The 13,930-nt window shown below is 37.0% G+C and overlaps 1 protein-coding gene across 2 annotated transcripts in view; it reads left to right on the top strand.

Annotated features, from left to right (window-relative positions):
- Positions 1 to 13,930, top strand: part of sl (small wing phospholipase C gamma 1) — a 159,130-nt gene that overhangs the window by 40,380 nt on the left and 104,820 nt on the right. For both annotated transcript variants that reach the window (XM_089095325.1, XM_089095326.1), the window contains exons 6-9: positions 505 to 683; positions 2,623 to 2,764; positions 9,677 to 9,852; positions 13,396 to 13,576. In XM_089095325.1, coding sequence (XP_088951451.1) covers positions 505 to 683; positions 2,623 to 2,764; positions 9,677 to 9,852; positions 13,396 to 13,576 — 678 coding nt within the window. The remainder of the gene's footprint in view (positions 1 to 504; positions 684 to 2,622; positions 2,765 to 9,676; positions 9,853 to 13,395; positions 13,577 to 13,930) is intronic.

Raw genomic sequence — 13,930 nt, 5'->3', positions numbered from 1 at the left:
GTCAAACTGAATATTTTGAAGGGCTTTTTTTTTTAAGTTTTTCTGAAAGCTTGAGATTGGCGTATTGTAGTCTCATTATACGTTATAGCGGAGGTGCTGAGTTACAGTATTGGCGGTATTTGGCAGGTATTTAACTGTGAAATTTTGTCAATATATGGCTTCAGAACGTTGGCATTGTTTTGATAATTTGGCTAAAGAAATTCATATGCAAATTTCGAGTGATATAAATTTAGAAAAAACTACGCCAAACGAAAAAGGGCATTGTGGGCTGGCAGATACTTGTATGGACTGTGGGGTTGTTTGCCAGTAAGCTCCGCGAGTAAGTCTAAAATAAATTAAAATATAAAAAAGTAAAGTAAAATAAAGTAAAAAAGTTAATAAAGTCAAAAAAGTAAATAAAATAAAGAATAATAAATTAGAAAAGTCAAATAAAGTAAGTAAAATATAATAAAATAAAGTATAGTAGGTCTGTAACAATGTGAAGTATACAATTCGATTTTGCAGTCTTTATCATCGCTTCCACTAGCCGAGCTGCACCTTTGTGAAGAATGGTTTCATGGAAGGCTTTCGGGTGGAAGATCAAAAGCAGAGGAACTCCTTAAGCAACGTGTCGATTTGGGAGATGGCACCTTTCTTGTCAGGAATAGTGACAATTTTGTGGGATCTTATTCTCTCTCATTCATGTAAGACGATCTTTTTCTTGTATTAAATGAAAAAGAAAACGAGTTTTTCTACTGAAAGTTAGGAGCAACATTAAAACTTGAAAGGAACAGAACTTCTAAAACAATTCGAAAACACACAACAAACAAATCACAAACACAACAAAAATCCCAGGAAATCTGCCTTCTCTCTCCATGGAAAATTCCCCCCGTGAAAAATTACTCCATAGAAAGTTCCTCCCACATAAAATCATCCCCCCACCCGGGAATTTACCCCAGGACAATTAATAATAATAATTTATTTATAACCCGCTAATAAATACGGAGAAAAGCGGAGCACAAAGAAAAAAGAAAGAAAAAAAAATACAAATACAAAAACTCTACTATTGAGCGAAAAGAGGGATGAGCCCGTGGTGCAGCCCGAGCTTGCCAGGGGCTGACTTTAGGAACTTAATGTGAAGTAACTCAAGTTTATTTGTCACACCAGATGTGCTATAATTATGAATAAGTTTTCGGTTCCGAGTAAGTGAAGGCAATTATAGAAGGAACTTAAGATATCGAAAGTAATACGAGCGCAGTTAGGCGCCTAACGTAAGTAAGGACGCCTAAATAAGCGCCTAAGTAGGCCCCTAAGTAAGGACGTTAGGCGCAGGCGCCTAACGTCCTGGCATTTTAGAAGACTAAAAACACCAACAGGAAAAAGCACAGCATGATCACAAAACGTTATATATAAGTTCCATAAACTTTACGTTTATATTTCCCCCTATTTGCTACAATTTTAGAATATCCAACCTGAATCTTTTTTCTAGAATTATCTACAAGCTTATTACGCATACTCAAAATCCTGGAGCATACAGAAATGCCAAACCATTTCAAAGAACAAACAATAGGAATAGTGAAATCAGAACATTGAAGCGGGTTTGAAGACGCGCCGTAGTTAAAACATAAATATTAGCGTTTATCGTTATTTAAATCTAAACCATTTTTACTAAGTAAATAACGAACGGTACTAACCATTTTAGACAACGCTGATTTCTAACGGCTAATCAATAAAATGTCGTCAGCGTAAGCTAAATATCGGACAATCTCTAGTAATCAGTTGACCAAATCAAGGCTAAAGTGGAGGCCATACACATCTTAAAAATATGTGGGGATAAAAGTCCTCCTTGGTGCCCGCCGCATCGAACAGAAAAAAATTTCACAGGGTTTAATTTAAGCCTCAAGTACGCATATTCATACCAATACCTCAAAATAAAAATAACTGAAAATTCACTCCATTAGAACAAAGAGGAAATAAAGCTTGAGTATGAATGACACTAAAACTTCCGTAGCTAGTCTTTTGCCTTAAGAATTAAAGCCTAAAAGTCACCTTCTACCCCCCTCCCCTCCTGAAACCAAGAACAAATCGTTGGACCGTCATGTTATGTTGAAGGAAAAAAACTGCTAAGAAAAATCTTACAAGTCACTTCCATCTAGAACTGTCAACAACTTATCTACTAGCCGCATCAGCTTCAGGAAACATAAGCGGAGTTAAGTTTATTTGGATGGAATTTACTTTGTAAATTGAAAGTCAGACAAAGTTTGATATGCTCTCATTTTATGCGCTTTTTTTAATCTTAAAATGGCGAGGAGTCGATTAGATCTCCTGTCGTTCTTGTTAAAATATATGAATTGTTGCTTCATTTTGAATTTAGTTTTACTAGTAAAGTTTAACCTTATTTGCAAATGTAATTCATTAGTAAATCTAACCTGACCTTTGTTAGGGTAAATACAAGTCTATTGACCATTTCTTACCTTATCAAGCAATTTAGTATCCGAAGAATACTGGACTGGATAAGCACCGCCATATCTGATCTATTTGCCATGATTAGTGACATATCAACAAGTTGTGGATGGGACCGTGAATCTTGCTATTAAAAGAAGCCCCATATGGTGTTTTAGTATCAGTTATTTTTCTTTTCAGACGGAAAGGCAGAGTCTATCATTGTCGGATCAGATCACGATTGGAAAGAGGAGAGACAAGATACTACATGGTCGACAGGGATATGTTCAGTAGTGTTTATGAACTTGTCATGCACTATCGAAACAATCCACTCCGAAGTCACGTAAGATATTTTTCAAAAATAAACTAAAAATCTGCTTTTTGTGTATTGACGGTTTTGTCTCTCGGGCATGTCTACGGGGAAAGGTCAATCCAAGCCCCTCATGTAATTTCTACGATAATACCCGTATTCACTTAGATTTTTTGTAATTCGTATATTGTGCAATTTTGACAATCCCCCCCTATATCCCCAAATCCTTTAGTAGCTCAGGGGGTTGATGCTCTGCTTTGCAATATGGGACCGGGATTCAATTCTTACGGCCTCAAGGCTGGGTAACAGCCTTGCTACCTGTCCCTGTTAAAAAGACTCTGTGATTTTAGCGTCAATTAGACACCCTATGATCAATATCCCTGGAGAATCTTCATCATCTTTATCCTCATCCACTTAAAAGTAAGGTCTGAAATAAATTCTTGAGTGCGTGTCTGTGGCCTACCGATCTCTGTTTTTCTCACACCAAGATTCACAGTGTTATAAATGAATATAAAACGGTGCTAGGGATTGAGCTGGATTTCAGCTCCAGAAAGATCGCATTTTTTAAAAACTAGAGGCGTCCTGTTTCTCACACGTGCATACTCTGAATTATTTTCCTGTGAGATTTTTTTAGGACTGTCTGTTGAGTGCCAAATGGATGTTAATTTATTAGAGTTTGGTTAATCATAAAATGAAGAAAGGTGAAGGATTGTCTTTCCTTCTTTAGCCAAAGAATAATTTTACCTGACCATTTCCTTATTAGTATTCCTCTCTACGGCAAGAGATGTAATCTAGAAAATTTAGGAGCTATAAAGGGCCTATCTGGAAAGTAATACCTCACTTATGAAACGATGACAAATTTTCTATGAGGGATTTGGAGATGTGTTCTGTGGAGGATGTCTTCTGAAACAGATTCCTCACAGCAATTGAGCTCAGGAGGAAGCCTCTTGATAAACTTGATAAACAATCTTCCCGACGTGGATGGTAGGCGCAAGCGGAGGTTTTTCGTCGCCTCAACTGTGGCTGGGATCGCGTTGGTAATTTTCTCAGAGGAAGGAGAAAGCATATTTTGTAGAGGCAAATCTCCATTTTCTCTCACTGATTGACGGTCATTTATTAAACTGGTTTATTTGGAAAACAGTACGAGTGATAAAAGAGAGTTTCTAAGACGGTAATTTGGTCCCTCTACATAGAAGAGTTACGTTGAACTTGTTTTTAGAAACTGTAAATTATGCAAGGCGTGTCTATCTAAAATCTCCTTTAAATCTTTCGTATATATAAAATCTCTAAAAGACCTCGTACAAAATGTCTTCTCTTTATCCAGATTAAATAAAAAAAGAACAAGCTTTTTTTCTACTGAAAGTAAAGAGCAACATTTAAACTTAAAACGAAGAGAAGTTACTCCTTATATGAGGGGGGGCTGCCCCTTCCTCAACCCTCGCTCTTTACGTTGAAGTCTTAAAGTTTTTTAAGTATAGTTCTCATTTCAAATTCAACGGTCGTTTTGTTTGGGTAGTCCTTCTTTAAGAATTGTGACAAGAAGTCAAACTTCAGCGCAAAGAGCGAGGGAACGGAATAATTTCTGTTAGTTTTAAGTTTTGACGTTCCTCCTTACTTTCAGTGGAAATTTTTTGTTTAATTTGATTTTTTACTGTTTTTTAAATCCTGCTAGGAGATCCCATCCCCTCTACCCTCCCCGGTGTAAGATTACGCCGGGAACTTTCTTCCCCACGGAAAATTATCCCCGTATAAAATTTCCCTTCACAGGCAATTTCCCCTCTCGCAAAAACTTCGTATTTTTCCCAATAACAAATACTCTATCCGAACAACGGGCAAATTGCGTAACTTTGAGCCCTTTCTCCTGAGACTATGGGGCTCTTGTCATCCCGAAGGCATAGTTATTATACATTGGAGCTTTAAACTATGTTGAATCAAATGGCTATATTTTGATTGGGTGTCTTTGGGGGAAAAAGGCACGTGGGAGGGGGGAGGGCTAGTTGCCATCTAATCTTTTTGGTCACTTAAAAATGACACTAGAAATTTTCATTTTCGTTTGATTGAGCCCTTCCCCGATCTTGTTGAATCATTGGTTGAAAACGCTCACCCCTGAAAAAAAAACAACAAATAAACACTTACCCGTGATCTTTATTTTGGCAAAAAATCCAAAATTTAGCATTTTGTAGATAGCACCTTAAGACCTTTACAGTCGGGTTCTCTGATATGCTGAATCTGATGGTGTGATTTTCATTAAGATCGCTTGACGTTTTGGAGGTATTTCCCTCTTTTTCGTAAATCTGGCAAATTTGCTCAGGCTAGTAGCTTTTGATTGGTAAAATTAAAATTAATGAATTTTATATATTTTCATTCAGCATAAAAAGAGGGATTTATCAAGTATTTTGTTTCAATTTATCAAGTGATGAATTGAAGTTATCGAGTATTTTGCAGTAGGTTGCATAGTCCAAGTAATTGAGAGGCAAATGTTTAAATGGCTGTGGCACGGGAAAAAAATTTCTTTTGATATTTGCATTGTTATAAAAATTCGTTTTCGTTTACTATTGGGCCAAGTCGTTACGACGAACTGTTTCATAGATGATTATCCGATGCACCTGTCCTAATCTTAAGATGCCCGCCCCTTTCTGACTGTATTTAAATCTCTCCCTGGGTTTATAATCAGGCTAATTGACTGATATATACAAATCATCAATAACCAAAAATTTACACTAAGGACTCATCATATATTGCGTTCCTAACTTAATTGACATTCTTTGTTTGCTGCTTGTGTTTATAGTGTTTTTTTCCTATGGCACCGATATTAGTTACTAGAAAAGGGGTAGGGGTATATACTTTGCGGTTTTTAAGAAAATTTAGACCCCAGGTGGGGTTTATGAATATGACATTCCATTTTCAAGAGGATTATCCGATTTTTCTATCCGATTCAAAAACGTGTATTTTCTAACTGGTCCAAAACAGCCGCTATCCTTTTATTGCCAGCTATTTCTATTTGTCATTTCCGTTGTGTTTGTTACTTTGTTTTTCTATTTGTTTTTTATGAATGAGTTAGAGCAACGCTACCCTATATGCCTCCTAAAATTCCTTTCAAAATAGTTATCTCATTGCCAAAGAAATTGAAATTCCTTTGCTCCGCTCTTAGTAGTCTTAGTACATGGAAAGTTAATCCACAGCAAGGATATAAACTTTCGATCTAAGAGAGATAAAATTGTATTTTTAACACAGACCAGTACTTGGAGAGCTGGTGAATTTATATTATACATTTTTTTGGGCCCCTTGCCTCTATAACACGCTGGGGGCACAGAGGGGGCTGGTGGCCCCTCCTATTCACCTCTTGGCTCCTGTTAAGTATTCAACAGAGAGGTAGGCGATGCTGCAAGTTGTTAGAGCTGGAATTACCCACGGATTTTCTGTTGGTATGGTCGGAGAACCAAAGTGGGCGAGACGTTCTCCTACACCTTCTGAACCCTAACGCCGCCAGCATATTACCGGAATCATGCAAGGATTTTGAAAGTTTCAAATTAGGATCATGTCCCTCCAAAAACGTTTCTCCTGCCCCTCCACCGGCCAATGTAGGATTTTTGCCCCTTGCTTGAATAAAATAAAATAAAAACTTTTTTTTGACTGAAAGGAAGGAGCGACATTAAAACTTAAAACGAACAGAAATTATTCCCTATATGAAAGGGGCTGTCCCCTCCGCAACGCCCCGCTCTTTACGCTAAAGGTTTTTTATGGTTTAAAAAGTAGAGATGTGAGAAAGAGTCAAACTTTAGCGCAAAGAGTGAGGCGTTGAGGAGGGGACAGCCCCTTTCATATACTTAATAATTTCTGTTCGTTTTAAGTTTTAATGTCGCTCCTTACTTTCAGTTGAAAAAAACTTGTTTTTTTTATTTAAATTCTGAACGTTTTTAAATTAATGCAGGTTTTGAAAATTGCTCATCGTACATGAATAATTAAAATTAAATTTGCATATTAATTTTATCTTTTTTTAACTGATAATAACCTTATAGTAACTTAAGTTTGATTTTTGTTCCAGTTATTTTAAGAATGACTCCTGAATCACAAAGGCTGTATAATTAGAACAATGACCTCTTTTAAGTTAAAAAGAACTTTAGCGTAAGAGCGAGCTATTGAGGAGAGGCAACCCTCCTCATACGTAATATTTTCTGTTCGTTTTAAGTGTTAATGTTGCTCCTTACTTTCAGTTGAAAAAGCTTGTTTCTTTTATTTAATTTCTGTTCGTCTTTTAAATAATTCTGGTAATCCGTCGCCCCTTCATGGAAGTTCCCTCTCCCATGAAAAATTCCTCCATGGAAATATCCTCCCACATAGCCTTCTCTCCCCCGTCCCCCTCTCCACCAGAAAAAATCCCCCTGAAAACATCTGTATATTTCCCAATAACCAATGCTATATATAAACAATGGACGCAGTTCACAACTTGCAGCCCTTCCTTCGGGGACTTTGGGGGATTACATCATCCTCAAAGACAAAGCTATTAGATTTTTCGACTATGCATAACAAAATGACTATCTCAAAGTTTCGATTGGGTGACTTTGAGAAAAAAATGAGCGTGAGAGGGGCCCTAGTTGCCTTCCCATTTTTTTGGTCACTTAAAAAGGACACTAGAACTTTTTTGATTTCCGTTCAAATGAGCCCTCACACGATATTCTAGGACCACTGGGTCGATACGATCAAACTTGAAAAAAAAAGAAACGCATTTGTGATCTTTCTTCTGGCAAAAAATTCATAATTCCACATTTTTGCAGGTAGGAGCTTGAAACATCTACAATAGGGTTTTTTTGATACGCTGAATCTGATAGTGTGATATTCATTGAAATTTTGTGATTTTTTTTTTTGGGGGGGGGGTTCCCCTTTTTTCGAAATTAAGACAAATATTCCCAGGCTCGTAACTTTTGATGGGTAATACTAAACTCGATGAAACTTATATATTTAAAATCAACATAAAAATCCCATTCTTTTAATGTATTTATTGGTATCAAAATTCCATTTTTTAGAGTTTTGGTTACTATTGAGCCGGGTCGCTCCTTACTTACAGTTGGTTACCACGAACTGTTTGACCAGAATTATACAAGAATTTAAAATCACCATGATTGCAGCCAAAACATGAGACTGTAAACCCTCCACCATGCCTTCGCCATATCTTTGTAATTTTTTTTTTTGCAGAAAAATATGAATGTTGCAATTTTTTCAGAATCACGCACAGATTTCTAATCTAAATTAATGCAGGTGTAAAGGGGACTCATTGCACACTCATTAACACGAGAACCTTCACACTGCCAGCTTTTTAGCAGAATGGTACGCATTTTGCACTTTATCTGGGAGGGAATGACGCAAGGGTTTTTAATCGATATGATTGGAGAGCCAAAATGGGCCTTGGACCCCTCCAATACCCCACCAGCGTTTCAGCACAAATCAGAATCATGCAAGCATTTTTAATCTGTGAAGATGGAGGGACAGATTCAGCCCTTGACACGTTTAACAGCTATTTTTTACCTTGAAATCTTTACCACCGTTTTCCAACCTCTTGTGGTGCGAATCCCTTAGCAGGTTAGGTAGTATGTGTACCTTATTTCAAACATAAGCGTGCTGTGATTTTTAACCTTCATAATATGAGAACCAACGGGGGGGGGGAGTCGCTCCAACACCCCTACTGTTCCACTACGAAATTTTTCGTCGAAAGATAGGCGTTTCACACCTTGCATAAATCAAAAAGGTGTAAGGATTTAAACTGTACTGTTTTGGGCAAAAAGTGGGTCCTTTCCCCTCAAATGCTCCATCCCCCTCCCTTTTCGCCTCCAGATTTTTAGAGGAGAAGTAGGCATGTATTGCTTTTTTTGAAGTGGAATAATACAATAATTTTACTTCTGTATGATTGGACGAACAAGCGGGGCTCATAGCCCCTTGAAGACCATTTTCCATCACCAAATTTTAAGCATAAAGGTGGTGCTTTTCATTGATCAGCATTTGATTTATGGGGCAAGTACCCTGGGTCAATTGGACATGATAATTATGATTTTCAGAAGCGTATATCCTTCTCCAACCTCCAACCTAATTGAAACTTATAAGGCAAGTAATTTTGGACCAAGGAATCAGAGCAGATGGATTTTCAACGCCGTCCGCCGCTTACGAGTCCTACATACCTTCCTCAACGAATTGTCTGCATTCAGTTGAGGTATAATAAGAGGATATTTTCAGCCAAGGGAATCTAATCAAGAAATTTTACATCATTCGAGTTTACAGCCTGGGTGTTATCGTCGCGATGGGTTACATACTTGTGCTAACCCCTCTGTTTTTTATTCGTTTCCTACTTTTTATGTCAGGCAAGTTTTCCTTGTACAAGCTGTTCAAAAACGATTTTAAAGAATAATGCAGCACAACGGTGAAGCTTTGCAATTATTAGCAAAGCGTTTGTGTGACAATCACTCGGTATAATCAGGACGTCTTTACCATCAAATATATAGGAAACAACAAATAAGTATTATGTTGGGAGGCAAAGTAACATAGGCTTTGATTGTACATGCTGCAATTTTAGAAATAACAATGTAGGTTATGCTAGGGTTTATATTTTTGGGCGATGTATTAAAGCGTTAGCTTGCGTCTCTGGTGCATTTGAGACTAAGAGCAATATTTGGGTGGCAGGAAATGAAAAATTGGTTTTAAGGAGACGGCGTATTTTAAGACCGTTTTCAAGGCACGCCGTCATTCAATTTTTTTTTAAAATTAATTTTGAGATATTCCGATTTTAAAGTTTCTAAGGATTGAGATGACTTTGGCATTTAATTAATGGTGAAGAAACAAAATTTAAGCGTTGCCTCCACAGCTCTTTCGTCGGCGAAGCAGACCAAAGGTTGCAGCAACCCTTGATGTTGCTCTAGCAACTTTAATAGCCTATTTTACATTGTGAATTTTTTCTAGGACTTTAGTATTACACTTGGAACCCCTGTTCCTCAATCCAATGTGCACGAAAATCAGCCTTGGTTCTACCCAAATATTAATAGAAATCAAGCAGAGGAAATGCTAAGACTTATACCAAAAGATGGCGCTTTCTTAGTAAGGCCATCTGAAAGTGAAGCGGTTACAATTTCTTTCAGGTTAGTTGGAGATTATTGCAATTTCAACCTTTTTGTCATTGAATTATTGCTGTTCAGTGGATATATGAAAGTGATAAGGCCTGGATCCGTGCTTGCTCTTTAACATTGGTTCGGTGGACTCCCCATGAAAATTGTAGACCATAAACGCACCCCCCTCTTTCTCTGAAATGTTTATGCTTTTATAAGTATGCCTTCTGGGCATAACTTAGAACGCCTTTCCTGGGGCCCTGAGGGGTTGTATTGACACTGGAGTTTTTCTTATCCGACCTTTGACCTATTTTAACAAAATTTCTATCTCAAAATTTTCATCAGATGGGTTTGGAAAAAGAAGGCGTTGGGTGGGGGGGCTAGTTGCCCTCGGATCTTTTTTTACTCTTGTGTCGACACCTGATCTTTTGTTATCTGAGTTTTGAACAATTTTCAACAAAATGGCTATCTCAAGGTTCTTATTGGATAGGTTTGAGGGAAAAGGGCGTAAATAGGGGGGGGGGGGGGGCTAGGTGCCCTTCAATCTCTTTCGACTCTTAAAAAGTGAACTAGAACTTCCAATTTCCAATCAAATGATCCCTATTTGAAATTTATACGAGCATTCCTTCCATAAGAACCATATATGCCCCCAGGGTATAACTTACAACGCCTGCCCGCGGGCTCTGGAGGGTCATATCGATACCCGAGTTTTTTTATATGATCTTGGAACTATTTTTAACAAAATGGCTATCTCAAAATTTTAATTGGATGCATTTTGAAAAAAAGGGCGTGAGAGTGGGCTAGTTGCCCTCCGATCCCTTTTGATTCTTTAAAAGGGCGCTAGAACTCTCGACTTCCAATCCGATGAGCCCCCTTTGAAATTCACACGACGACCCCTTCCATATGAAGGGCCCCTGGGAAAAAAAAAATTAAATAATAATAAAACATTGGTGCCGTATGGCCTTTACTATAGGCAACACTATAGCGTTGCCTCTGATTTAGACCCTTCAGAAACCGGGGTTTCGCCTTCAAGGCCGGAATACTAGATTTACCGTTTTAGTTTACTTTTCGGGCACTAAAAACAAAACAAAAAATGATAACTCTAACATTTAGGTGGTTTGAGGGGGCCGTAAACCCTCTATTATTCGAAATAATTTGTATTTTTTGGTTTGACTTGATTATTATTTTAATTTCTGTTCTTTTAGGTCTCTTTATTCATTCACAGTAATTTTTGTAAGTTGAGGACTGACTTAATTATTGTGTTGTGGGAGCACCCCTTTTGTTTTGTCCCATTTTATTTATTAATTTTTGTCTGCGGTACCGATATTAGTTTATTACGAACTAGTGGTAATTGTATACCCCCTACAGTTTTCGAGGAAAGTATATACTTCCGCCTGGATTGATGAATGTGGCATAATATTTAGGGAAGCTGCAAAAAGTATTTGCCCAAGGCCAAATAGGATGGTCTTCGGTTTTCATTGACCAAGAGACTACACTGTGTGAGCTAAAGTTAAGTTTTATTGTCTAGGTCAGAACAACTACGTAAAGCTGTTCTGATGGGCTGTTGTTTCTTCGAACAAGCACACCTCTAGTTTCACATTAAAGTGGGGCTAAAATATAGAATCGCTTAAGATGTGTGATGGTTCCCTTCCCCTTCGTCAATTCATTTCTACCCATTTCCCAATTTTTCATTTTTCATTCTCCACATTTCATTTCTAGTCAATTGCATTTCCCCATAGTCAATTCAAGTAATAAATTAAAAAGTTGCCAAATCCTCTTGCAAGCCGTTTATGTTTGTGATTTTGCTCGAGTTTGCTGTATTGTAAAATATTGGTGTATTGTATTGTAAAATATTTTAACTTTGTTTTCCTTGGTCCAGGATACAAATCTTGTAAATTTCAAGCCATATCAGACAATCCTTTTTTGAACTTATGGCCTTTGGTTAAAATTAATTGAGCTTTGTCCAAATTCCATCTGACATAGGGTATATACTCTGCACTTTTCCAGCCAATCAGAAACTGTAAAACGTTGGCAAACGCTTGCCAAAAATCTTTTCGGCAAAAATATACTTGTACTTTGAGGTTACAATCCCCGTGGCCCAGCGCATGTCCTGTAAGTTTTGAATCCGATTAGAACTATTTTACATCCTTGATATATTCCCCGGAACACCTTCTGGTTGGGGTCTAACCAAAAATCTATCAGTAGCAGGCATGACGGACAAGACCAACTAACAGCCGTTTTGCGATTATTTCGTGATCAAACATATCACAAAATAAAAAACTTTCATTCAAATATTTTTTTTTATCGTTCACCTGAGTTACAGTAAATCTTTGAAAAACTAAACAATGTTTAGGATGAGGGTTTTCGAGGCTAAGGGGAGTACTCATGATCGGCTGCACTGTAGAACTGTAGCGTCTTCTTTTTCCAAACATGAAACACATTTGATACTGCGTCACAAGACTCTGAGCCGTGTCGTCACCGCTTGGTTCAATTGCTACTCGGCATTCAATCAGAATTTTCCACAGGCATTCTGTGATGCGTACATCATAATCGCGCATGAGCGAAGCCGTTGCGCGGAGAGTAACGGAGAGTATAGCCTTTGTCGATACTGTATATTCTCTACTGTGATCGGCTGGGAACCCTGTGTCTAAAGCCATTATCAGCCGAGTCTGGGTGTTCGTAAACTCCTATAACCGACACCAAGATCAGTAGCAATAATAGGCTTCAGTTCAATAGTCTAAGAAATAAGAGGTATGGAAAAAATGCCCAAGAATACAGGAGAATGGAATGGCTATGCAAATTGACAGTAAGTTATATAGTAAGAGGCTAGACCAGCCTCCTTCTTTTAGCTTGTCCTTTATCCCTTGGGGAGAATTTCTTGATCGACTGGGGTTCAAAAATAAGATCAAGTTCCCTTTGTGGTTTTTTAGTAATTTCTAAGAATCCTAGAATTTTTTTTTCTAAAAATCCTAGAATCTTTTTTAGAATTTTTATAAAATAAATTCTAAAAACCCTATTATTTTTATTCGTTCGTGTGTATATTATTTATTTTGTGGTGCCAACAGAAACCGTTTGTCTGCCATGTTTCGTTGAGGGTCCTCATGCATGTTCCTGGTTAGAAGCGTTCTCCATGGTAGCGTATATGGGTCATAACAGCATTGTATGTCATTTAGAAATTTGAGATACTTGTTGAATTTTAAATGATTTATATTATTCATCTAAGGTACTTTTTTTTTATTCTAGATAATTATTTAAACAAGTATCTTGAAATGCTTATTTTTTGAAGAGACAGCTGAGATATTAGATTGTACATTGTTTTTCTAGTTTCAAAAATTGTGCAGTTTTTAGTTAGCATTTCATAGTTCTACTTTTTGACTGTATTTTCAAAATTTCGCTTCGAGTTCTGTTAACTTAAAGATGACGCGGAACTTTTAGTACAAAATTTTTCCAGAAGCTTGATACCAGAATCAATTCCGATCAGGGCCGATTGATCAGGGCTGAATTGAAGTTAATTCACCTGGAATAACTGGTGGTGCCAATTTTTGGTCGGTTTATATTTTGGCTATTGTTTTACAGAGCAGACAAGAAGATAAAACACTGTCGTATTCGTCAAGAAGATAATCGCATGTACAGTGTCGGATCACTTCATTTTGACTCAATAATGAAGGTTGTTGCTCACTACGAAAAACATCCATTATACAAAAAAGTTCGGCTTCGGTATCCCGTTACTGAGGAGTTATTGAGACAGCGAAGTCAGGTATGTTGAAAAAATATTTTCCTGTCCACGGTTATTTTTTTTTTTACATATTATTTAATTATTTTAACTACTTAATTATTTTCATACTTACTATTTTATTTTACTTACTTATTTTACTTACTTACTTATTACTTATTACTTACTTATTACTTATTTTACATACTTACTTATTATTTTCATTATTTTCATAATTACTTAAACATATTACTTAATTATTTTCAATTTTCATAATTCGTGCTAGGACAAATTTTTCAATCCTGGGTGTTAATGTTTCTTCTCAGGAATACGATTTGTGGTGAGTCATATCTTTACCTTGTTTAAAAAAAACAACTAAGAAATATTTGAAGACAGATT

This window comes from Artemia sp. Qi Xiang Cuo, chromosome 10 (assembly GCF_049724085.1).
Source record: "Artemia sp. Qi Xiang Cuo chromosome 10, ASM4972408v1, whole genome shotgun sequence".
In the NCBI taxonomy this organism is placed as follows: Eukaryota; Metazoa; Arthropoda; class Branchiopoda; order Anostraca; family Artemiidae; genus Artemia; species Artemia sp. Qi Xiang Cuo.
The sequence above is the reverse complement of the archived record's forward strand: the minus strand, read 5'-3'. Positions and strand labels throughout refer to the sequence as shown.